The 26418-nt window shown below is 32.0% G+C and overlaps 1 protein-coding gene across 2 annotated transcripts in view; it reads left to right on the top strand.

Moving 5' to 3' along the window:
* Positions 1–26418, top strand: part of VPS13B (vacuolar protein sorting 13 homolog B) — a 794525-nt gene that overhangs the window by 461740 nt on the left and 306367 nt on the right. For both annotated transcript variants that reach the window (XM_063079322.1, XM_063079323.1), the window contains exons 29-30: positions 1103–1511; positions 10600–10711. In XM_063079322.1, coding sequence (XP_062935392.1) covers positions 1103–1511; positions 10600–10711 — 521 coding nt within the window. The remainder of the gene's footprint in view (positions 1–1102; positions 1512–10599; positions 10712–26418) is intronic.

Genomic DNA, 26418 nt, shown 5'->3' with positions numbered 1-26418 from the left:
TAAATAATTTGCAAAATAGCACTTTACATACATTGATTGATTTGGAAAAATTTTGTTCAACAGGTATTCTTTTTCTTTTTTGGGGGGGGCAATTGGCTCGTATGGGGATACAAACCTTTGACCTTGTGTTATAACAGCATGCTCTAACTAGCTGAGCTAACCAGCCAGCCTGAGGGTATCCTTTTCTTATGAGGAATACAAAAATATGCATTTTACTTTACTTTTTAAAAATATGTTGTTTTACTATAATTTGTTTATATTGTAAAATTAAAATATGAAAATTAATTGGGCTAGTTTTAACAGAAATATAACAGTTATAATTTTGTTTTACTCTTCCTCAAACGTTATATGTTTACTAATACAGTAGTATACCTAAGATTATGAGTTGTAGGAGACGTGATAGGTTTTCTAAACAATGTGATAGCCACTGAAAATAGGCAAATTCCAAAAAACAAATGTTTTGTTTTTGTGTCACATTACTATTTCCAGTAAAGATGCACTAACTGGTTCGTTTAGTTATCAAAGCCTGGTATCAGTGAAGCTCTTTTTATGGGCTCTGTCTTCATATAAATTAGGCAAATCATTAAAGGAAAAATTCTGCTCTTATAAATGTTGAAGTGACATCATCCAGTGCAGGCAATCATCTGCCCTATTGAGGTTTGATCCCAAATAAAAATATATAACATGATTATTTCAATTCCATCTGAATAAAGAATCCCTCTGTGACTCATATTATGACAGTATATTGATACTCTTAATGAAAAATTATTGAGAAATGAGAGATAAAAATCAAGAGATAGTGTTTTCCAAATTCTTAATGTTACAGAAAATGCAGAAATCACAGAAACAGGCACAAAGAGGTTAATTACCTCTCTGAAAATTTAGAGCTCAAACTCAGGATTTCTGATTTTCTGTTCAGTCATTCGAACAGTCTTAGAAGCTTTTGTACCATGTGCAGAATTGATTAGTCGTGTGTTTACTAAGAGGTATAGAGTGAATAAGACAAAAAGGTCAGAATACTAACTGAGGTCATTTTCTTCTTTCATTAGTTTTTTTCTTTTTTTAATGAAATATGTATTGTGATTTCCTTTTTCTGGAACAGACGACCGCAAAACTTCTAGATGGCTCTCATCAACAGCATGGATTTCTCTCTCTGACATATACCAGAGCTGTAACAAAAAATGTTCGCCACAAGTTGACATCAAGAAATGAGCGAAGAAGTTTTCATAAGTTATCTGAAGGTTTAACGGATGGTTCCCCTCATTTTCTTCATGAAATTCTCCTTTCAGCACAAGCCTTTGATATTGTCCTTTGTTTTCCTTTACTTAATGCCATCACAAGTATATTTCAAGCAAAACTACAAAAGACCCAAAAAGAGAAAAGAAAATCTCCTGGGCAGCCCATGAGGACCCATACGCTGACTTCACGCAATTTACCTTTGATTTATATCAATACAAGTGTAATCAGAATTTTTGTTCCAAAAATAGAGGAAATGCAACCAACTGTTGAAGGTATTGTCTTGTAAAAATTTTTTTAATCTTATTTTAAATAATTTTCTTCTGGTGACACTCATTTTCTGTTTTCTTGTCTGTTTTTTAAATATGGGCAGCTGGTTGTACTTTGCAATTTGGAGAATTTCAGAAAAAGTAATATGTTATAGTTATTCTATAACTAAATCTTTAGGAGATATATCAGAATACTGAGTATCTGACTCCATTGGTCATTAATTAGTAGAGTAAGAACTATGAGATTTTTTTTCTTCAGGGCTTTTGCCAGTAAAGTTTATAAAGATTGAGTGTCCCTTATCCAAAATGCTTGGGACCAGAAATGTTTTAGACTTGGAAATTTTTCAGATTTTGGAGTATTTGCATTATACTTATTGGTTAAACATCCCTAATCCAAAAATCTGAAATGCTTCAGTGAGCATTTCCTTTGAGCATTACCTGTGAGTGTCATGTCGATGCTCAGAAAGTTTCAAATTTTGGAGCATTTCAGAGTTCTGATTTTCAGATTAGGGATGTTCAACCTGTACTTTCTGTCATTTGTTTTATTAAACATTTGATTGTATATATATCTCAGATAACTAAAATTTTGTTTAAATACAAGATAATGTTCAGAATGATGAAATGTGTAAAAATTCTGTTATTTAAATGTCAACCTGATAACTGAGGATAGGCAAAAAAATTTAATCAAACACATCAAGGCTCCTGTGGCTTTTTCCAGACTTCTCAGTGCCTCGTGAAATTGTTCTATGTCTTTAACTGAATTGAGTTGATAATCCTACTGCCTTCACCTCCCAAAGAGTGATTTTTAAAATTTTGGTTTCCCGTGTTATAAAAGAATGGATAACTTTTGGGATTTGGGTTGACATAATGCACAGTGGTTAATGGTATGGACTTTGAAGTTACACAGACCTGAGTTTAATTCCCACTTTACCACTTATAAGCTGTGAAATCTTGAGCAGGCTGCATTAATAGCTTACTTCATATGATGACAACATGAGATGATGTACATAGTGCTAGTCTCATAGTAAGCTCTAAATAAGTGGGAGTTAAGTTATCATGAGAAGGCTGTGCCCTTTTTTTTAAAGTAGAATTTTGGGTGTCCCACATTTTACTACAACTTTTACCTCATTGGCCAAAACTTAATCATATGATAATACCCAGTTGCAAGAGAGGCTGAGATACAGTCTTTTACCCAGGTGGTAGTATGCTGTCTTAGTCCTTTCCTGTTGCTATAACAAAATACCTTAGACTGAGTAATTTATAAATAATAGAAATTTATTTCTGACAGTTCTGGAGGTGTGGAAGTCTCAGATCAAGGCACTGGCAGATTCAGTGTCTGGTGAGGGTGGTTCTGTGCTTCCAAGTTGATGCCTATTTGCCGTGTCCTTACATAGGAAAAGGGCAGAAGGGCAAAAAGGGATGAACTCACTCCCTCATGCCCTTTATAAGGGCATTAATCTTATCCATGAGGACAGAACCCTCATGGCTTAATTACCTCCCCAAAGCCCCACCTCTTAATACCATTGCCTTGGAGTTTAAGTTCCAACATATGAATCTTGGAGAGACACATACATTCAAACTATAACATATGCCCAGCTAATAATTAGGGCTTTGTGAATTTGAGAGAGAAAAGAGAATTTATATTTGAGGGACGGGTAATAGTCTGTGCCACATTAAAAATAGCAAAAGTTTTTTTTTTCTTTTAGTTATGTGGAGGAGGAAGACCTTGAATGGTCAGTGATGATAAATAACAGGAAAATCACCTGGCTTCGTTCTCCCTCTCCTCAGAATCTAGTTCTATCTCTTGTTCTTTGTGCCATAGACAGATGATCTTAACTAGGGAAGGTGTTCTGCCTGGTATCATAAATAATTAAGGCTTAATAATGGTTCTTTTTTTCATTTGTGTAATTCAAAAAAATATTTATAGAGCTTTATAGTCCTTAATTAACAAGGTGTCTAGAGCTAAATTCAGTGTCTTATACTCATGAATTCTTAATACAAACCAGCTCCTACTTTTTATGTCTAATTTTTGCTAGAGACTTCTTAAAATCTATTACTTTGAGATGTGAAATTACTGTTACCTTATTAATATTGCTATATTTTGATAGTTTTATACAATTGCTTTCATCTGATTAGTTTGTAGAAACAAATAAAGTTAAAGAATAACGAGTAAGTCTTTATTGCACAATTAAAAGTAATCAAGAGACAACCTGTCAACCAGAAAACTAAGAAGCTATATATTTATTGCAAAGATTATGACCTTTATGCTTTTTCTTTATTGTTATCTTTCATTATATGAGAATCTAATGAATTTTTAGATAATGTAATTTACTTTAAAGTTACGTAGGTTAAAAAAAAACCCTATAGTTTTACACATGATAGTTCTCTGAGGACTGTAGTTTGAAAGTTGTAATAATATTTTCTCATAAGCAGAGGAAGCACAGACATAAAAGATCGCTGAAATTATCAAACCGTGTTTTTTATTTTATCGCTGAGAATGTGAGGAAAACATCATGGAAACAGAAGTATTTTGGCTTTATTACAAAAAATGTATCAGTATTTTGGGAAAAGAATTAGGGGTAGTCAATTACATTTGAAAAATAGCACCGTGTTGCAGTACCTATAGCTATTTTTTATTTTAAAAAATCATAAAAATTTTGTATCTAGATAAAAATATGAGTAAAGAAAGTTTTATGCTATCTTTTTTATTTAAAAAATCTAAATATGGTTTTGGTTATGGTTAAGGATGTTATTTTCTGTAAATATCTCTCTGGCTGGTAAGCTTTTATGATTTCCTGAAAATTCCTTGCAGCATATATTTTATGTTCTCCATTCTGTAATTGTTTAATTATTTTCAGTTGAATGTAAACAATTGGCAAGGCCAAAATATCATTGAAAAATAAGAAAAAAAGTGATGTTGGAGGTGAGAGGTTGGGATGAAGTGAAAAGAAATACAAGAAGAATGCTATATGAGAAAAGCTAAGAAAATAGTGAGAGGCAAAAGAGACAGAAAAGCAAGTAAAGCAACATATCTGGTTGTGCTACTTTTTGTGGTAATACAAACTGTTCATGATTTACAAATGATTCTCAAATTTTATGACCTAATTGGTTTCTGAATAATAATTGCATGTTGACTGACCCCAAATTGAGTCCTTTTTTTCTATAACCCTACACTGTTTTAATTTAGCATGTCCTTCTTGGAAACCCATTTTATGCCATAAAATATCAGTATTGGCCACAAATATAAATTTAAAATAGTAAACCAAATATATGTGCTTCATCATCCCTTTATTAAGTTTTAAAGCTGGCCAATAATATAAAGTGACATTAGTATGTTGATTTTTCTGCATGAACCTGCCTGGCTGAAACTTTTAAATTAGGTGTCCAATAGTGTTTATACTGGTAAAACTTCCTGAATTAGACATAGCTGTTTCTCAGTGTGGGCATTTGATCTGTATTCAGAAATCTCATTTGTCTTAAAATATTTTATCTATTTGATGTACTGAATGCTTCTCAAATTCTTTGACTGGTATTTGTTAGTGGAGGGGACATTTTCACAGTGAATTGCTGTTGCATTTTAGTTAGTCCTTCATTGCAGAGCTCCTTTGAATGAACTTTTTGTAACTAACCATATCTGTGAGAGAAACCTCTATGACAGACTTGTTTTTTCACCATCTATGTCAGTGTTGGTCATGGCCCTTAGGTAGTCATCACTAGAAGGATCTTATTCACAGTGACAAATGTCACTTCTCTCCTAAGGCAGAGTTTGCCTGTAACTGTAAAATGTCTTGATCATTGGTTTGGAAAACTTGTTTTGTATTGTGGTAAAATATATATTATATAAAATCTTCCATTTTAACAGTTTTTAAGAGTGTAATTCAATGGCAGTATTTACATTTACAGTGTTGGGTAAACCTCATCATCTATTTCCAAACAGAAGCTCTGTACCCATTAAGCAAAAACTACCCCCTGCCCCTGGTAAACTCTGATCTATTTTCTGTCTCTATGAATTTGCCTATTCTAGAAATTTCATGTAAATGGAATCATGCAGTATTTGTCCTTTTGTGTCTGGCTTATTTTACCTAGCATATTTTCAGGGTTTACCCAAGTTGTAACATGTATCAGAAGTTCATTTTTTTTTATGGCTGAATAATATCCTTTTGTGTGTATATACCACATTTTGTTTATCCATTCATCTGACAGACACTTGGGTCATTTCCACCTTTTGTTTGGCTAATGTGAGTAATGCTGCTGTGAACACTAGCATGCAAGTAAGTATCTGCTGAATCCCTATTTTCAGTTCTCTTGGGTGTATACATGAGAGTGGAATTTCTAGGTTGTATGGTAATTCCATGTTTAGAACTCTGTGTTTTTGAGGAACTACCAAAAGGCTTGGAAGCCTTTTCATATTAGTGCAGGATTTGTGGTATATTCTGAACAATGTCAATGTGCAGGCACAGTTCCATCAACAAAAACAATGGGAGCTCCCAGGATAGTAACACCTGTGTGCTGAGCACCTGAGCATCTCTGTGGAGAGGCCAGAAGTTCATTGTTTAACTAGCATTATTTTTCTGTCACAATCATCAAAGATGTATTGAAAAATCCCCAATTAAATTATAATTGAAAAAATATTTCCAGACTTTTTCCATTTTGTTTTTAAAACTGTTTTGTTTTGTTCTTTTTCTTTTTTTCTTTTTGGTGTGATTGTGGTGAGTTTTTTAACATATAATTAATTCTTTAATTCAGGTGCCTACGTACTTCCTAAGGTCACCTTGAATAAAAGCATATGAGATAGATGTTGTTATAGTAATCTTTGGAAAATATAGTGTCACATTTCTCTATGGACTTGTAGGTTAATTTTAATCCTTTGCAAATATGAACACTTGTTGCAGTAAAGTTTTAGTGGTGTGTTTTATGACATACGTGTGTATATCTATAGAATAAGTTACTCTCAAAAGCATTGCTAGATCAAAGATACATACGTTGAAAATACTAATAGATGTAAAATTGCCTTCCTAGATGGTTGTACCAGTTTATTCCATTTCCTTACTCTCACCCTGACAGAGATTTATAAAACTTTATGGTATGTTGTCAGTCTCGTTAATGAAAAGTATACTACTTTTTAAGAAGTTATCTTTTCCTTATTAATTAATAAGAGCTCTTTGTATATTAATCCTTTTGTGTGGCATATGTATTGCATATATTTTTACATTTCTGGTTTTTGTCCTCTGCCTGTGTGTGTATGTCTGTACCTATGCATATATCCATACTTATATCTATACCTATACCTATATGTATCTGAGGCATAACAAATTTCCAGGCTATGTGTCCATCTTGAAAATACAAATATAAAAGTGAATGCCAAAAATTTAAAAATTTAGATACATTATGTTATGTTAAATTTTTGATACTTTGTCTCTCCATTGCTACTCTTAATTCAAATGATCATAATTCACCATGAAAAGGTTAGAGAAAAACCTTTTTACTGAGGTAAAATTCGTATAACATAAAGTTCACCATTTTCACCATTTTAAATTATAGATAAATTTTTAAATGTATATTTTGTGTAGAAGACTGGATGTTTTCATTTAATAAATGTTAAAAGATATAACGAAACTAAATAAGGAAATCGTGATTGAAGCAGCAATTCCATTAAAAATAAATATTTTGACTTGACTCTAGTAAGATACAGTCAAGAGCATAGCATTCATTTTATTCTAGAAAGGCTTTAAAGGAAGTTTGTTTGAAAAGTATTTTTATCAGATTAATTAAATTGAAAATATATATGTAAGTTGCCTCATGTATGATAGTATAACTAAATGTTGCTACATCATACTTCTCAGCAGCAACTTATTATAAGAATATCACAGAGCAATCTTTGATATTTAAACTAAATCAGATGGAAATGATTTTTAAACTAAATACAAATAAACCTTCCACTAATATGCATAATGGTTGTTAGGTTGCACATTTATTGAAACTTCTATTTTCAGCTACCAGTATGACAATAACTAATTAAAACCTTTTGTTGATAGCTTCATGTAGGACTGTCACACAGTTACGGCTTTTTAAAAGTACAAACTTACACAGTGGCGATATCTAATATTTCTGACACTTTAGGTGTTTTACTATAATGAGAGTCTTAAAAGATAGTTAAGTCTCCAAAACACACTGATTTCATGTTGGACTTAAGAAAACTTAGTTGTAAGCAACAGAGTCTTACATTATCTGACATTGCATGAAAATTCTGCTGTTCATTCAAGCTTTTGATTACTGATGCCAGTTCATGATTTCAGAGTTGTTTATAGCCTTTTCATTTGCCATACACACTTGCACATCTGTGCGTCTTCACATAAACATATACACATTCTTTTGCCCCAAGAACAGATAAAATCTTTCAGACTTATAATTTATTTTATTTTACATTAATGTGGAACTTTTTAATCATGTTTAAAATTCAGTTAATCATAAGAAAAATATATTTAACATTCTAATATTTTACTTAGAGTAGTCAAACTGAAATTCTGGTTTTCAACCTGAATATTGTCTGCATTATATACAGTTATTATCATGATTCTGAATCTATAGGTATTTGACTTTCAGCTTACGCTTTTTTTTTGAGAACTGTAGACTGTTTTTTTGATCCAGTATGAGTCTTCTAGAGTGAGTAGTTCCTCCATGAGACTCAGTTTTTAAAAATACAGTTAATGTAAAGAAGGAAGGCATTCATTTTCATGTTGAAAATGCTTCTAGAGGGAATATTTCCTCATATGGTCCAACTGTTAAATGCAGGTGAAATAAACCAAAAAAAGGAAGCTTGTTTTTTTACAGCTATAAAATAACTGAAGAAATGACTCAGGGCACTTTCTTGTGTAAATACACATTTTTATTATTTTTTTCTTGTATCTCAATGATATATTTTGAAAAGCCGAATACTTTTTATAATAAAATTAATTATTTTAATCTAGTTTATAGATGACCTGCATAAAGTGCTTGTATGTATTTTTTATTATAACTTCATAGACAGTATAATCTACTGAGAACACTTTTGGCTCTAAGAGAAACAGAATTCTGTTCTTGGATCTGGCTTTGTATGTAGCACCAAATACGTCATTTTTCTTCCATATGTGCCTCATTTACTGCAGCATTTCTATTACATTTCAGTACTTCATATGGTGGGTAGTATCTGTAGCCTGAAAGAACAGTTAGCAAGTACACTAATTGCACTTTTGTGGTACAGTCTATTCTCCAGACTTACTATTTATTGATTTAATTGATGCCTGCTGCTTAATCAGAGGTTTTACCCACATGGAACTATTTGATAAGCTTGGCATAGAATGCAAGATCTGTGAAATGTAAACAATGTTCATAGTACAAGGACATATAATCAAGCCAGACCTCTAGTCATTTGAAAATAGTGCAGCTACATGAGGAGTAGTTTTCTATTTGATCTTTTTTGCAGCGGACATTTAGAAGTATTGTCTTTACTGTGGCATCTACAAGCTAATATTTATTTTGATAGCTCATCTCTTTTTTCCCCCTTTTGCTGTCCTCCCACTTTCTACCTCCCTACCATTTTGCCTTCCCCCTCTTTCTTTATGGTCATCTTATTCTGGTTCCTTCTTTCTCTCACTGAAGATCTTTCTTCTTACTTTTTCTGATTTTCCTAAGTCTGACTTTCTTTTTTTGGACTAATACAAGGCAGACCATACCAAGTATACTGCTGAAGCAGCTGGAAATAATCTCCTAGCTTTTGCATTCTTTGGGCACCACATTTTGGGAAATATGGATTGTATTCTTTTGCAGGCATGTTCTACTCAGGATATTCCTGAGGCCTTGCAGCCAGTCCTTTTCTGCTCTATTTGTGGCAGATGATAGTTCCCTGAGAGAAATTATGAATTTTAATATATGTTTACTTCAAAACCCAGAAAGTTGTATGTTGTTACCAATTATTAAACAATTTTAAACAATGTTTAAACAGCTGCTATAGTAAAATTATCTGTTGGAGAATAGGGAATAAAATTTAGGGAACTTAAAAGAAAGTTAGGATTAAGAAAATCAGAAAAAGTAAGAAGAAAGATGTTCAGTGGGGAAAGAAGAAAGCAGAGTAAGATGACCATAAAGGGAGTGGTAAAAGGCAAAATGGTAGGGGGGGGGGCCATCAAGAGCACCTGCCCATCCCATATAATCCTTAGAAAAGACATTGAATTAGCCAGTGAGTTATAGAAAAAGTGCTGAGTTTCTTAAGATGAGAACATACAGTTATATATTGTCTTATTCAATACAAAGAAAAGAATTAGAACTGATATGTCTTTTTACCTTTTTTGTTTTCTGAGTTTACTTACCTTAGTTTTAGACTTCGTTAGGAGGTAGAACTTTTAAACGGGTGAAGTTTCTATTTCTCAATCAATTTCACATTAGAAATTATTAAAATTTAAAACTGTCTTGAATAACAACTTGAAATGTTCTCTCACATTAAATAATTAATTGGTCTTTTCCATCTTCAACATTATACCCAACATATTTATTTTGGATTTTCTAACATTTTAGAGCTTAAAGTGCTATACTGTACCCTTGTGTGTGTGTGTGCATGTGCATGTGTGTGTTTGTATTTTAGTTATTGTTATTAATCATGTAAATTTAAATGGCCTTGAGAATTTGTTACTGACTCTGTGATATCCTTTAATATCTTTGTAGACAAGAATGGAGTAATAAAATCCCAGTACTGAAAGTCACTTGGGAGAAAGATGCACTAGTATAAGATTGTGAAATTAGATAAACTTACAGCTTCAGTATTACTTATACTGTATATTTACCATCATATGTTTTCATGTTGGGGGGGAATTTATTTTTTTATTGCTATTTTAACCATGTATTTTAACAAAAAAAAATGCTTAAGGAGATATGAAGAAAATAGAGAGTAAAGAAAAGCATCAAGTATTTTTATTTTAAACATAATTTTTTACTTTTACTTTTCCTCATTTATTGATCTTGTCTTAATGGGTCTCTATCCCATTCCTTCAAAGAGATCTGTTTAAGCATAAAGTTATGCACAGATCTATAGTGTATTCAAAATCTCTTTCTTTTGTTACAGTTAATCAGGCTGCAAAAGAAGACACCATGGTTTTGAAGATCGGCTCTGTTGCCATGGCTCCCCAGGCTGACAATCCCCTTGGCAGATCTGTCCTCAGGAAAGATATTTACCAGTAAGTTTATTTTCTTATGTTCAATCTTGCAACAATTTCATCCTGCAAAGAAGTACAGTGATCAATAAAACTTGCTTAGTTAGTGTGGCCTGTAGGAATACTTTTCATTTGGGATCTTTTGATATTTAAAACCAGGTTTTTCTGATTTTCTTCAGTTGTGGGTTTTTAAATTCATTCAGACAAATCAAGTATTTCTGTGAAGTGTTGATGAATAACAGAATGTAAGTACCAAGTCACCATAAAAACTGAAGAAGCATAGTTTGGAAAATTTTAGCAGACTTCAAATTTGACCAGATCTCTAATCACATAAGAAAACGGGGTCCTCTCTAGAACCACCACATCCAACTGTAGTCATGTTGTATCAAAGTGAAGCATTTTCTTAATTTAAGCATAAGCCATTATTTGAAATGTTGGACTGTGGATGTCATATGGATCAAAGCTGTAAAGAAAAGCAAACTTCTAAGGAGAAATTTCACAGTAAACACTTTCTGTGAAAATGCTGTGCTCTGGATTTTGTCACTGAGTATTTAGAAAACCACACCAAACATATATGGACAACTAAACTGGTGAACATATGTAATCAACATGATAAAAATAATATAAGATTCATACTGAAGTTGGCACTGCTGCCAGACATAAAAGTACAGTTGCAAATAATACCAAGTGAGAAAATTCACAGAAATACAGATGAACAAGTGTCTTATTCTTCCTGCTGGTCTGTTTTTCAGATGTTGTAGTCTCACTCTTTAAAAAAATAAATTGCTACTGTTCTCCAGTAAATGTTACCGTTAGGAAAAGATTCTAATTTTGTTAATGCATTTACCACCTAGAGTCTGATAGCTATATTTACTTCAAATGGATCAAATTTCTCTGATATTTCAGTAGATAGTTTTTTTTCTTTGACATATATCATGGTCTCGTCCTTGTATTAATTTTTTGGTGGCTTATAGTATCTATCCCTTAAATAAGTTTTTATTTAGGTAGCTTATGTAAAATCTTAGGATGTCAGAGGTCTTAGAAATTACCTAATCCAACTTCCTTATTGTACAGATTAGAAAACTACAGATCTGAAAGAATAGTTGTCTCTAGTCAAATAGTGATAACACCAAGATTACAACTCATATCTTTTGACTCCCTTAGAATCTAGGGGAGGGATTACAATGGAACATAAATTCTGGGTGAAAATACTTTAGTTTTCTAACATTTGAAAATTCTTTCAAGTATATTTATCTTTTCTTTTCCACTTCAGAAGTAAGTGATCTTCAAATAGGGCCTACTTTATTTTTGTTTGGAAGAAATCTATTTTACATTGAAAGATTCTATCACCACCAGTAATGTGAACCACTGAAATACTTTTTTCCTCCCCTACACTGTCCACTTTCTGACTCTTGCATGAATTGTATTCTTACTTGCTTGGAACTCAGTTTGTATTTTGGGAGACTGTTCCTTTCAATTTTCCTTCTGTCTCTGTGGCAGCTTCTTTTCAGCCTTTACTGGTCTTCCTCCTAAACAATCCCTTTAATATTAGTATCCCTTAGAATCTTCCTATTATTCGTTTTTGCCCAACTCTTCTTGGGTGAGTCCATCTGCTCAGGAAAACTTGAATTCCAAGCATGTATCATAACTTTGGAGTGTCTGTATAGCCCAAGATTAGCAATGTGTGTTAATATTTCTAGTGTTGTAAAATTCTGGATCCTGGATGGCAAACTCAACCTAATAGTTTTTTCTTGGAAGCTCACATTCCATGTCATTTCTAAATAAATAAACTTACAAAAGGTATTCACATAGGAGTTCATAAAAAATATTTGAAGGTCTCATTGAAGTGCTAATATCATCAACATTAAAGAAGGAATAGCAGAAGTAGAAACCACTTTGGAATGAAATAATCAGAGTGGGAGTGGCTCAGGATAGAATTGTGTACACAAAGCAAAAGAACTTGCATTCTAAGGCTGCTTTTATTATTCCTATGATTATATTAACCATAAAAATCTCAATGGAACAGATGGGAAAGGCCACATTATTTATATAATTCCATTTTTATGAAATGTCCAGAATAGACAAATCCATAGAGACAGAAAGTACATTAGTGATTTTTCAGGGCCTCGGGGGAGGGAAAAATGGTGAGTGGTGCTAATGAGGTTGGCATTCATTCTGGGGTGATGAAAATGTTCTGGAATTAGGTCTTGGTTATGGTTACATAACTGTGTGATTACAACAAAAACTACTGAGTTGTGTACTTCAAAAATCTGAATTTTATGGCATGTGATTTATATCTCAATTAAAAAATGTCAGTGAAAAAGAATGTTAGACAAGCCTGAATCTTTTTAACTAGTGCTATGATAACTTGACTTTTTGACAACTAAATGGGTCAGCATTCTCAATCTCCAAAACCTTTTTGGGGGGATAGAGAATTTAAAGACTTTAGTTTGTGTGGCAGTTTGTATTCTCTTATACTTTCTGAGTCTCCATGACCTTTATTCGTAATACTTGAGTGAAAGGGAATTTTTGTTATTTTGTGCTCCATCACACAATGTTTCCCAAAATGTGTTCCACAAAATACAAATTTCATAGAATTAATGTTTCATCAATATTTTTATTTAAAAAGGAACTCCGAAGGAATTTATGAAAAATAGATTCTAAGATGCTGTGCCATTAGTTAAGTATATGATTTTGGCAAACATAAAAATTCTGTGTGTCTCGGTTTCATCAATTATAAAAAAAAAGTAGGGACATTTATTCTATAAATTTACTAACTAAATTGCACTAATTAACACTAACAATTAGCAGTGAACAATCTAAAAATATTTTTAGATTTAGTAAAATAAATGTTTCTATTCTATTTTATTTTTAGATTGAAGTGCTCAAAAGAGTTTGGCAAATGCTTGGTTATCCAAAGTTGAAAACACTTTCTTACGGCTTGGCTTCTCAGAACTCTTTTAAGACTATGCACACTGTGAATTCCTGAAAGGAAGCTAGAGAGGGCCAACATTCTAAAAGCTACTTAAAGATGGGTACATTTTAATGCACACTTCTCAAAACACTAGAATTACAAAAAACAAAGTTCAGAAATCTTGTTTTAGCCTTTTTATTTTTTGTCACATAACATTTGTCTTATTGATTGGTTGTCTCTCTTGAGATACAGTATGTTTCTTGAGATCAAGGGTCTTTAAAACCATCATAACCTCAAATTTTTTCAAAACATCCCTATGAAAATGATCGCATGATATTATATTGCTAAAAGTGACGGATTTTTATTTTAATATGAGAGAGAAAGAAAGAAGTACTGTAAGGGAGTCTTATGAATACAAGAAAAGCACATGGGCCTCAGCAGCCATTTGTGGTTCTCATATTTTTGCTGTTGTTACTTCCTTCCCTTTGTCTTTCTGGAATTTTCTTTCCTTGGTCTGTCTCCTTACTTACTTTCCTGTTCATAACTAATTTTTTCTTCCCTTTCTGTATATGCCTTTATTCTTTACCTTTTCCCCTTTCTGTATTTCTTTCTTTATTTTCTCCCTTCTTTCCCTATCTCATTTCCTTTCTTGTTTTACTACTTTACTTGTTTGATTTCTTTCATAGAGTATAGAATGCCAAAAAGTAAATTAAATGTAAAAAACATATATTTTCTCCTTAGATTTTCAGTGTTTCATGCCATGCCTCTTGTAAAATAGGTAAATTATGTTTACAGAAGAAATATATTCTATATTTTCTTTTTATGATTGGTGAAACAAAGACACACAGAATTTTTACATTTTGCCAAAATCATATAACTAATGGCAGAGCATATCAGAATCTACTTTTATAAATTCCATCAGTTTCTTTTTAAGTTGATATTTCTGACATTTGGTCTTTCCCCCTGTATATATAACTTAGTCATTTCACTGTCCTGATCCCTTTCCATATGTTTTTTACTTGTTCTTTTAATTTGTTTTTTGTGTTTCTTCTTCCTAACTTTCTCCACCTGCTAAATGGCATCTATGAAGCATCCACAGCTAACATCATAGTCAGTGGTAAAAAACTGGATGCTTTCCCTCTCTAAAATCAGGAACAAGACAAGGATGTCCACTTTCAGCAATTCTCTTCAGCCAGGGCAATTAGGCAAGAAAATGAAATGAAAAGCATCCAGAGTATAAAGAAAAAAAACTATGTCTTTTTGCAGAGGACATGATCTTATATATGGAAAATTCTAAGGGATCCACTGAAAAACCATTAGGTAAACAAACAAGTTCAATCAAGTTGCAGGATGCAAGATTAATATATTAAAATCAATTAACACTAACACTGAGCAAAATGAATACTCTAAAAATTAAGAAAACAGGTTCATTTATAATAGTTTCAAAAAGAGTAAAATATTTATGAATAAATTTATCAAAAGAAATGTAAAACTTTTGAAAACTACAAAACATTGTTGAAAGAAATTTTAAAAAGACCATGATGCTCCTCGACTTACGATGGGGTTATGTACCAATAAATTCATTATAAGTTGAAAATATAGTAAGTAAAAAATGCACTTAATACACCTAACCTACTGAACGTCATAGCTTAGCCTAAACTACTTTAAACATGCTCAGAACACTTACATAAGCCTACAGTTGGGCAAAATCATCCAATACAAAGCCTATTTTGTAATAAAGTGTTGGATATCTTATGTAATTTATTGAATACTGTACTGAAAGTGAAAAGCAGTATGGCTTTGTGAGAAGTCAAAGTGTGGTTTCTACTGAACATGTATCACTTTCACACCATCTTAAAGTCAAAAAATCCAATGTTGAACAATTGTAAGTCGGAGACCATCTGTAAATGGAAAGAAAACTACTTCTAGGCATATCATGGTCAAATTGCTGAAAATCAAAAACAAAGAAACTCCTCCCTGATGAGCTGAGGGAGGAGGCTGAAGAAGAAAGAGTGAATATAACCACATCTGCCTCCTCAACACAGGATTCAAAGCCTAAGGCTGTACCCTGTCAGGAGAGAAAAGAAGCTTTTATCTTTAGTAAATTTTGACATTCCGATTATTTTTAAAAGAGAAATCTGAAGTGCAGTCATTAAAAAAAGACATTATCTTTGAAGGAACAATGGTAAGAATGAAATAACTGAAAATCTTAGATTTGAAGAAGTGAAAACTGCTAGTGGACATGGTACCATTCTTCAAATACTTGGCCTATCGTGTGTCACACAGAGTAGTTTCATTCCTTCCAACACGAAGAACAGACCTAGGATTGCAGTGACACAAATAGCAGCTCGGTAGAATGAAGATTTCCCACATTATAAAATCTAATAATGAATAGGAGTGTTCATTCTTTATTTACTCATTTAACAATTATTTATTGGGAGCCTACTGTGCATCAGGCACTGTTCTAGATATTGGTTATACATCAAGAAATAAGACAGAAAAATCTCTGCTCTTATGGAATTTACATTCTAATGGGGAGAGAGACAACTGCAAATTAATAAATAAATTGTGTGGTATATTAGAATGTAATAAGTGCTATGGAGACAACAAAACAGGAATGGGGTAGGAAATGGAGAGTTGAAGTGGGCAGCATGGCTTGGTCAGAGGATACCTTACTGAGAAAGCACAAGGATCCTGAGCAGGAGTGTGCAAAAGAAGCCAGTGTGGCTGAAGCAGTGTGTGCTGGGGAACTAAGGCTATGTATGAGGTAAGAGACATTATGGAGAAGCCATGTAGGCCATTGTGAGGGCTTTGGTTGATAGTATGAGTGAGATGTGGTTGTGAGGGAAAAAAAATCAGAATTTTTCCACACATGCAGAATTTTAGAATAATGGCTTTTGTTGTTTACTGCAGAAAGAAATGAGAGGATCACCAGCACATACTGAAGGTATACATTTTTAAAGTGGTTAAATATACATTTAAAACAAAGGGAGTCATAGTTCAGAACAAATGGAAATATGACATTCTACTCTAAAGTAGTTGTGTTAAGGATTATTTCTGCTACTTGAGTTAACTGTGCATGTGATAGGAAGTTCTTTTGATTATTGAGGGGTTGATTTCCTCATCAAATGGGAAACCCTCAGCGGGTTTGAGCAGAGAAGTGACATGATCCAGTTTATACTTAAGCAGATTATTCAGGCTGACATGTGAAGAATAGACTGTAGCAGAGAATGTCAAGGGTTTGTGCTATTGTAGTAATCTTGGCAGCTTGGCCCAAGGTCACACCTCTGGAGGTGGTAAGAAATGGTCAGATTCTGGAGATATTTTAGAGATAAAGCCAAGAGAATTTGCAGATGGATTGCACATGGGGTCTGAGACAAAGGGGACAAGAGTAATTCAGTTGTGTGGCCTAAACAACAAGAGGGATCAAATTAACTGAGGGAAGCCAAACTGTAAAGGATTTGGTGTGGGGGTTAGCCAAGGAGAAATCAGGAGTTATTTTTGAAAATGGTGACTATCTCAGAAGGTAATGAGCTCCCTATCACTGACGTAGCAGAGACTGGTCAACCATGTGGAAGGCTTACAGAGGGTTATGATTTATGTTGAAATGACCAGTGCTTCTTAAATTTAATGTGCAGACAAATCACCTGGGGATCTTGTTTAAATTCTGATTTTGACTTAGGAGGTCTGGGATAAGGCCTGAAATTCCACATTTCTAACAAGCATCTGGATGATTGTGTATGATACCAATATTGGGTAATATTGACTGCTTCAAGGAATACACTTTATGTAGCAAAGAACTAGATGAACGGTTTCCAGACCTTTTGAACAGAGAGGATTTTTTAAACATACCTTTTAATGAGTGCTAGCAATTTTTAATGCTAAAAATTTAAACATTGTGAAAGGCTGTATGAGAAAAATTGAGCATCCTCCATTCCCAGACTTTCCCACTTCCTAACGAGGTTGCCCCTAGTGGATTCTTTTTTAACATCAAAATTTTCAGTTGATAGTGGTCGTTACTTGTGGAATATGAGAAAATGTAAAATAATAAAACACTTCTATTATCTTACTAACACTTTATATGAATTTCTTCTTTATTACTCTCAAAAGCATCTGATCCACTAGAAAACAACAACATAAATAATATGTTATTTATTCAAACTTTGTGGAATGCCTAGACCAGGTATATATAGTCATCTACTCCTCCTTTAATCCTCTACCTTCTTTACTTGCCTCTTTCTTGCCTACTAATCTGCCTTGCTCACAACTGCCAACTCCTGGACAGGATGATCTCCATTTTCTTTCAGCTCAGTCTGAGATTGTCCTGTTCTATGATGTGTTCAACCATCTTCCTGACTTACACTGTAGTTCTAAGGCATAGTCTAGCCTGGTAGATTTCCTTTATCTTACACAACTCTTTTCTCAGAAATCATTCAGGTTCTTGTCTCAGGCTAAAAGAGAAGCAGGGAAATAGTTAAGGATAAGCAGTTATAAAGGCAGATTTTTAAAAATTGCTGTGCTGAACATGTTCCTTCATCGGCTGATTTAAGAAAATTAAAACAAAATTGAGATTATAAACAGGCAAGATGAAAATGTTTAAATATGTTTATAACTTAATCATTAGAAATTTAACAAGTTGTACTTCTCATATTTATATAAATTATATATTTTTCAGAAACTTTATTATACCATATGCTAGTACATCATCTATACCCCATTAACAATAGTTTTTGTGGTTGTTTCCTTTAAATAATGGAAACAGGTCTCAGAACCTTGAGGCATTTTATACTATAATTGCTATAGGAAAATTATACTGGACTTATAGTATTTGTACTTCATATGTTTTTACTGAAAATGTCATTGTCTGTGATCCTGAATATTATGTATAAGTAGTTTGACTTGATTTTGATATTTTAAAATTATTTTCTAAAAATAGTTTTTAATATGAGAAATAGAAAAAGTAGTCCTGTATGAGTTATTAAAACAATAGGGATCTTTGAAACATTTATGCCATTCCTTTGCATGCATGCATGAATGCATTCATTCATTCATTACTTGAATTCATTTATCAAATATATATTGATTAATTCTTTTGCTTGTTCGATAGATATTTACTGAATACCTATGATGTACTAAGTACTAATGGTAGACATATATTTTTGAATAGAATATCTAGTAACTCCCTTCATGGAACTCAAGACCTCAACCATGTCATTCTCAGTCAACGAAATTACATTGTGAAGCTCTGATAGATTCAATACTAAAATATTGCATGCTTTTTCTGTACCACTTCCCACAATGCTTGCATTAATAAAATAAGCAATATCAGAAGTTATGAACTTACACTCTAAGCTTTTTTATTTCATGGTCCCATTTTTATTAAGTGTCATTATGGCACTCTGTCCTATGTCTTCTGAAAGTTATTATAAGAGAAAAGAATGACGCCAAAAGTTCCATTTAGATTAGCAGTTTTCACAGAGGGAATAGAGAAAAATGTTCTTCAATTTAAAAAAAGAATTTTTTTTAAGGTAGAGAAAATAGGAACATTAGTGTTGATTGTTCATGAATATATTTAAGTAAATACATCACTTTTCAGTACATTTTAATGGAAATTTTTTCAAATTCAGTTTATATCCCATTTTAAAAAATATTAGTTATTTAAAATTTAACTTATTATTTAGTCTTCTAATTATCAAATTAAAATATGAAAAGATAAAATAATATTTTTAAAATTTGTAAATATACTTTTTATTTACAAATCTGATAGCAAATCTGCATTTATTTTAATCTTTTAATAAACCTGTATAACTGGTATATTTAAGAATTGTTTAAATAAAAGGGCATTGTTTTTTTTTTTTAATTAAATAATGCCAAAGTGTGTTCACTTGAAAATTCTGTTCTTCTCCTTCCCAGCACTGATTCTGAATGGTAACCACTTCCTTGCTCTTATCTATATTCATTGTTGGTTTTTTTTTTTTTTTTTTTTTTTGGTGGCTGGCCAGTACAGGGATCAGAACCCTTGGTCTATATCCATTGTTAATAGTTAGGTCCACACTCTCTTAGGCGGTGTGTGTGTGTGTGTGTGTGTGTGTGTGTGTGTGTGTGTGTGTGTGTGTGTGTGTGTGTGTGTGTGTGTGTGTGTGTGTGTGTGTATGTGTGTGTGTGTGTGTGTGTGTGTGTGTGTGTGTGTGTGTGTGTGTGTGTTGGTCTTAAATAATGGGATTGTACTCTACATAGTGTTCTACAACTTCCTTTTTGCTTTAACTCAATAATATATTATGGTCATCCTATGGTGTCATCACAAATAGTTTACTGTTTTTGAACTATTTCAGACAGCATAGATCAAAACATTATTTAAACATTGTTTTTGCGTTGAACCCATAAAATAGTCTTGATATTTAAAAGCTCCATTAAAACTTATAAAATATATTGTAACCAATACTTCTCAGGCCTCAAAACATTATTATACATGATAAAATGTAAAAAGAAAAATGAGTTGTATCCTTCAGTGAAATAGCTACCAGGGCAGTCCTTGAAGAACAACTATGTCAGCACCAATAGGAAATTGAAATTGCTATAGCTAAGGTGTTCTTTGTTACCATTTGAATTGCAAAGGCCAAGTGATTCACAATTCAACAATACTGTGTGAATTAAAATATTGTAGGCATTTGGTTTTAACATACCACTCTGAAACATTTCGATAACATCAACTTTCTGCCCAATACCTGTCATAGTGCTCTATTTTTAACATGACAAAATCTTTGTCTTTTGACTCAACATACATCTTGCTCCCTGATCTGACCTGATCCTGTACTTCAAATCTTAACACTAATTGTTTCCTTACATGTTCAAGTTAAATATTTTGTTTACCCCAGCAATGCTTATATTAGGGATATTCCTTTCTGTAGCTCTTGTTTATGTATGCACTTTCAGCTTTCTTCAAGTATTGCTTTTTTCCGGTTCAGACTTTCAAGAGATTTTGCTATGAAAAACTTCACATTGGTAGGGTTATGGGTCCTATAAAATTTTTTTCTGTGGTGTTTGACATTATTTTTAATTTAAAAAAATTCTTAAGAAACACTTGTCTATTAATGTCTCATTTAAATCCTGTTCTCTATTTGAAACCTTTTGTATTCATTTTATTTAGAAGTAATGTTCCCTTTCTTTGGCTACCTATAGTAGTAGCTGACCTAGCTTTGTGCAATTAGTAGTAATAATATAGTAATGGTAACATAGTATAGTAATAATAGTAGTAGAAGCAGCAGCAGTCAACAGCAGCAGTAACTAACATCTATTGAGTGCTTCTTTTGTGTCAAAGATTCTGCTTAATGCTTTCAATACAATGCTTACATCTCAGTTGATCCTCACAATCACCTTATGAGTCAACTATTATGATTATCTATATTTTAGAGATAAAAAACTGAGTCTGTAGACATTACATAATTTCTTCGGAGCCACACATAAAATAAATGAAAGAACCAGGACTGTCAGTTCCCATTGCCTGTGCTCTTTGCCACTACATCTTGCTGCCTGTGTCTGAGTTTCTTATAAAACAGAATGGCTTTAGGTTTAACTAACTGACAGATAACCAGTATATAATATTAAGTTTGAAACTTAATTTTGTTTGAAGTTTCACATATCATTAAGTTTTATTATTGTTTAGATATTTGGGGTTTTTTTCTAACAACATTCTTAATAGTAAGTAAATTGAACAAAACTGGTAGGTGCCTTTTTTTGTGCATTTTCTTTGGGTTTCTTAGAATATTCTGAGCTGGATTGGACTTAGTATTAAAGACTTAGAATCTTAATTTATGGTGAAAACTCTTACAATCCTAGTGTTTGATTTCCTTGGTCATTGAAGGTACTTGAACATACAGTCCATTTTAAGAAATTTTTTATGAGAATGTGCTTAATACTGCATTTCATCTACAGAAAATAGCTCCCTAGCTAATGATTTTGATTGTCATCAAGGGTTCTCTCATATCTTTTATGAGCTCTGAAATGAGTCATGATCAAATATAAATATTAACAAATTTTTCTGATTAATAAAGACTATATTTTGTGATTCTAATTTCATAAGAGATATTTATAAATTATTATAAAAAACATATTTGTTTCTTCTTTTTTTCTTAGCAAAGTTTAATTATTAGTCTAGATCTGTCTCAAAATTATGAAAGAAAATGAGATACATTGAAACTTTTTTTGTTATATTTCTCTCCTCTTTTTCCCTGAGCGTTTTTGTATATATCACTTTTTATAAATTGTGTTAAAGAAAATATTAATTTTATTATTTCAAAACAGTTGTGTAGTATTTATCCACATGTATTTTTCATGCACAAAATTATATCAAAGTTGAATAAGTATGTATGAAGTTTTCTAGTAACTAGGGTTTTTCTCCCCACTAATTCTGTGCAATTGAGAAATACTGTGTTCAAGCTATATATCTGAAAATAGAGCTTATAGAATTAGATGTATAGCCAAAAAAAAAAAAGAAAAAGAATTAGATCCATAAATTTGGAAGCCATTTAAGATTATGTATTGACTGTCTATATTATTGCTTTGTCATACTATCTAAAAATTTACAAAAGCTTTTAATACCTACTGCGGTAGTTTTAATATGAACTAGTGATTGTGACATAATTTACTTCACACTTTTTTCCAAAATGTTTTATTTGTTAAATTTTTTAAAAAAATATTTAAAGCATAACTTTTTTCTTTTGTAGTATTTTTAATTAGGAAGTTTCTTAACTTTCATCTTTTTCTTTACAGAAGTATATATCCTTTTTATAATTGGACATTTTTGAACTTCTGCATATAGCTTTTCATTCATGCCGTAAATATTTGTGAGTCTTCTAATGCCCCTTCTGGGATTTTGTCTGTGACTAATTTATTCCATAGCTCCTTAAAAACTTTGTCAATTGTTAGATTTTTCACTTCTTTCTTTTTTGCAGACATTTGCTAATCCTTTTTAGTGCATTCAGTACTTAATAGATTTGAATCTGGTATTGGGTTTCAGTTTTTCTCCATAGAGAATTTCATTCTCTTAAAAAATGTCTACAAGCATTATATGAAAAATCTATGGTAATTTTGGCAAACTGTTTAAAGACATCTTTTATAAGTGAAGCTTCTGACAGGTGTGCCCTGTTCTGTGGCAGTTTAATCCATGGAATTTTACCTTTAAAGGATTATGAAAGATTCGTAAGCCAGTTCACTTTTCGCTCTTTGAAGACTCGCATTAGTAGAATTCTTCCAGGAATGTATACAGGATTTGTTTTCCATCTGCTTATTGCTTTTTTATGGGCAACTTTTACAACAGTAGTTGCTCTCTGTTTCTCACTGTGAGCCTGATATGCTACCACCAGTCGCAGGAAGAATTGGAAAACATGTCTTATTCTTACGTAATTGATGAGAAAATTTAACTTGCATTGCAAAAATTTACTTTATGACTAATATCTCAATAGCATAAATATTCAATGCAAAAAATGCACATTTCCTAAAAAGAAACTAGTTTTACTATATTATTAAACTTAGCAGAAGTTTTTTAAAACTACTTTAAAATGTATTTTAAGTTTTTGTTGTCCTTCACATATAATCAGTTTACTGAGATTTTTGAAATGGTAGTTTATTAAAAATTGGGAATCAAGTATCTTATTCAAGTTTTAAAATAAATAGACCTTGATGAACTACCAAGTGACTTAAGGTACAGACTTTTGTAGGCAACACAATTTTTTCATGCATTAAAAACTTGACAATATCTTTAAAAAAAATTTTAACTTCCAGCATCATTTTTTCTGTTGTATATACTCTTGGCAAATTTGATAATGCTTGTCCTGACTCTTCAAATGGTTAATGTTCCCACTATGAAGTAACGTTAGATTGATGTGAACAGTGAAATTCATGGTTGAAGTTAACTTAATTTTTATCTTGTTTTACACATATACTTCAATAATTGAGAATTGGAATATATGTCAGTAGAAATTCATAGATGAGATTAACATTTTTTCATAGATGAGTTTAACGTCATTAACAATTATACATGTATGCCTCAACAAATTATGTTTATTTAAAAACAGGAAAATTATTCTTTTCTCTGCAAATATTAATAATAGCCTTTCTTTATTCCTGATGAATGTAGCTCAAGGTATGGTATTTCTCCTTTATATGTTTTTATGGTTTCTCTTAAAATCTAGCTTATCATCTACTTTAACACTGAGCTGTTGTTTTCAGATACAGTGTTAAGATTAAGTTCTACAAATCCCCACAAAACTATGTCCTCCTCCTGACCTTTAATTTAGTCCTAATTCTCTCTATATAAAGTGTTCTCAAAATAACCATTGTGTTGTTTTTTGGCAAGTTATGTTTTATATCTAGTGACGTTATGACCCTAATCCTGTAATGCGTAGTGTTGATTTCAAATAACCCCCTTTTACCAAGTCAGAGAGATTGATATAGTAGGTATTTAGAGTCACTTGCCTAAAAGCTTTGTTTGAGAATACTATCGGCAGAGTTTTATTCCCTGTCTTGTTCTTTAGCTGATCCAGTTGAAGGCTTTGGATTTACATTTGGCCCTTACCAAAGTAACTGTGTCTTTTGTGGCTTCGTATAGCAGGATGTAGGTTTCCATGAATATGTTTCTTTTTGCTGCCAAAATGTACCTCAATTACAGTATTGAGAATTACTTTAAGTTCTACTGTCATAAATTTGGGAATTTTTTTTTTAATATATTTTGCCCTTTTATAGATTTTTATTATACTTTCCTCTAGAAATTCATGTTGGGAAGAAGCTACAGAATATGTTTGGGTTCCCATCATAACAATTTTTTATTATGAACTTTGAAAATCTATCTTATACTTCTTTCAAATACATTTTGGTCATATTAAGAACACTGGATACGTAATATCTTATTATATTCATGCCCGATTGTGTACTTTCATTGAGGAATTAACATTTTCATGTGCAACTATTGTCTAAACATCTCTGAGCTTAAAGACTAGATAAGTGAGAGGAAACATAGCGTACCTTTAAAATATATCATCAGGGCTTCTGGAATAGGATGGTGTTCACTATAACCACTAACATATAAGCAACTCTTTAAAAAACAATAAAATATTGTGCTACTCTCCAAGTGTCTTAAGTAAGGAAGAATTACATTTTTTCGCATTAATAACAAAGATCAAATAGTGTAACTAAAGAGGAAACTTCATGTTTATTCCTATAAATATATACGTAATGTAGCCTACTCATCATCCTAAAAAGATTAATAAACAGGATGGTTGGTTGGATAAATGGATGGATAGATAGATTTTTAAAAATTCTTTGACCAGCTTCAAAATTTTGAAACTTGTTTATGTGAGATGCGGTATTGGCTTTATAGTTACAATTTGAGAAAGATCCATTTTACCCTTTTTTGACTAGTGTTCATTTTCAGCCATTTAAACCCCTCTTATCCCTTCCATGAATACAGAAACTAATTAGAAAGAAAATATGTATGGTTAATAATAATAATAATAAATTACCTCTAAACATTATTTAAGAGCACTTGCTAACTATTAGTGAGATGAAATGCTGCTACCCAAAAAATTTGTGTAAGTTTTGCATCACCGCAAGTAGATATTTATTTTCTAAAACACCAATTTAAACATACATACTTATCTTTATTTCATATTTTATTCTGTGTCCCCTCGGGTCACTGTCCTAGAATAAACACTATAGTTTCGCTTGTTTTATGTACTAGAAATACTTATCCACTGATTGGAGACCTTGCATCTTCTGTGGCAAAGACAGATACTTCCTCAATTTGAAACACTTTTCTTGCTCATCGTTTCTAGCATTGAACTTTGAGCAAAAACCAGGTACCTGAAAAGCATTTCACATTGACAAAGGTAATGAAAAATACAAATGTGATTGCAAAAATAGGTAAAAATTAAGTCAGTATTTAGCTAAATTTTTTGGTTTGTACTTTTTACATATCTTTTTCTTTTTTGTTGAGTTACAACTTACATACAGGAAAGGGTATTACTCATTTGTGTACAGTTCAGTCAATTTTTACTTAGGTATATAGCCACATTACCACAACCCAGCACCCCAGAAACCTTCCACATTCCTGTCCCAGCCAGTATCCTATACTCCAAAGATAACCACTGTTGTGACTTCTATAGCCATAGATTAATTCCAACATAACTAAATGTTATGATCAGTTTTCTAGTTGTGAAAACTTTTTTCTCAACATAATTAGTTGTCTATAAATCTACTTGACATAGTTTCTTAATCAATGTTAAATCATATAATTCAAAATATAAGTTATTTTGATTATAATTAAAGTACAATTCTTAACTTTAATTGGTTATACCTTAATATCAAATAATGTTTATCCACTATGATATTTTCCATGTTAATCTCTGAATGCAACTGTAAGGAAAAAAATCGAAACAGATTAAAAATTTTTGTTAAGAAACGTCTTCATTTATTAGATAAATTCCTGGAATATACCTTAATAATTGTGGTTGTAACATGAGCTTTTGAGCCAATTTCTATCAATTTTATTTTTGCCACAGTTATTTACTGAAAACTGTCATATGCATATGTATGTGGCATTTGTACATTATGTATTACATGGCTTCTCTAAAGGAAATAATGCTTTGTATTCCAGGACTCCATTGTCCTTTAACTGAATTGACTGTCGTCCAGGTATGGGTTTGATAAACTGACACAACAGTGAAAAGAATCCCTGTCCCATATCAGCTTATCAAACACACTATGGACAGCATGTCTTTGTCATTAAACACATTCCCAGTCATTTAAGTTCTGAACAGAAGTC

This window comes from Cynocephalus volans, chromosome 15 (assembly GCF_027409185.1).
Source record: "Cynocephalus volans isolate mCynVol1 chromosome 15, mCynVol1.pri, whole genome shotgun sequence".
In the NCBI taxonomy this organism is placed as follows: Eukaryota; Metazoa; Chordata; class Mammalia; order Dermoptera; family Cynocephalidae; genus Cynocephalus; species Cynocephalus volans.
The sequence above is the reverse complement of the archived record's forward strand: the minus strand, read 5'-3'. Positions and strand labels throughout refer to the sequence as shown.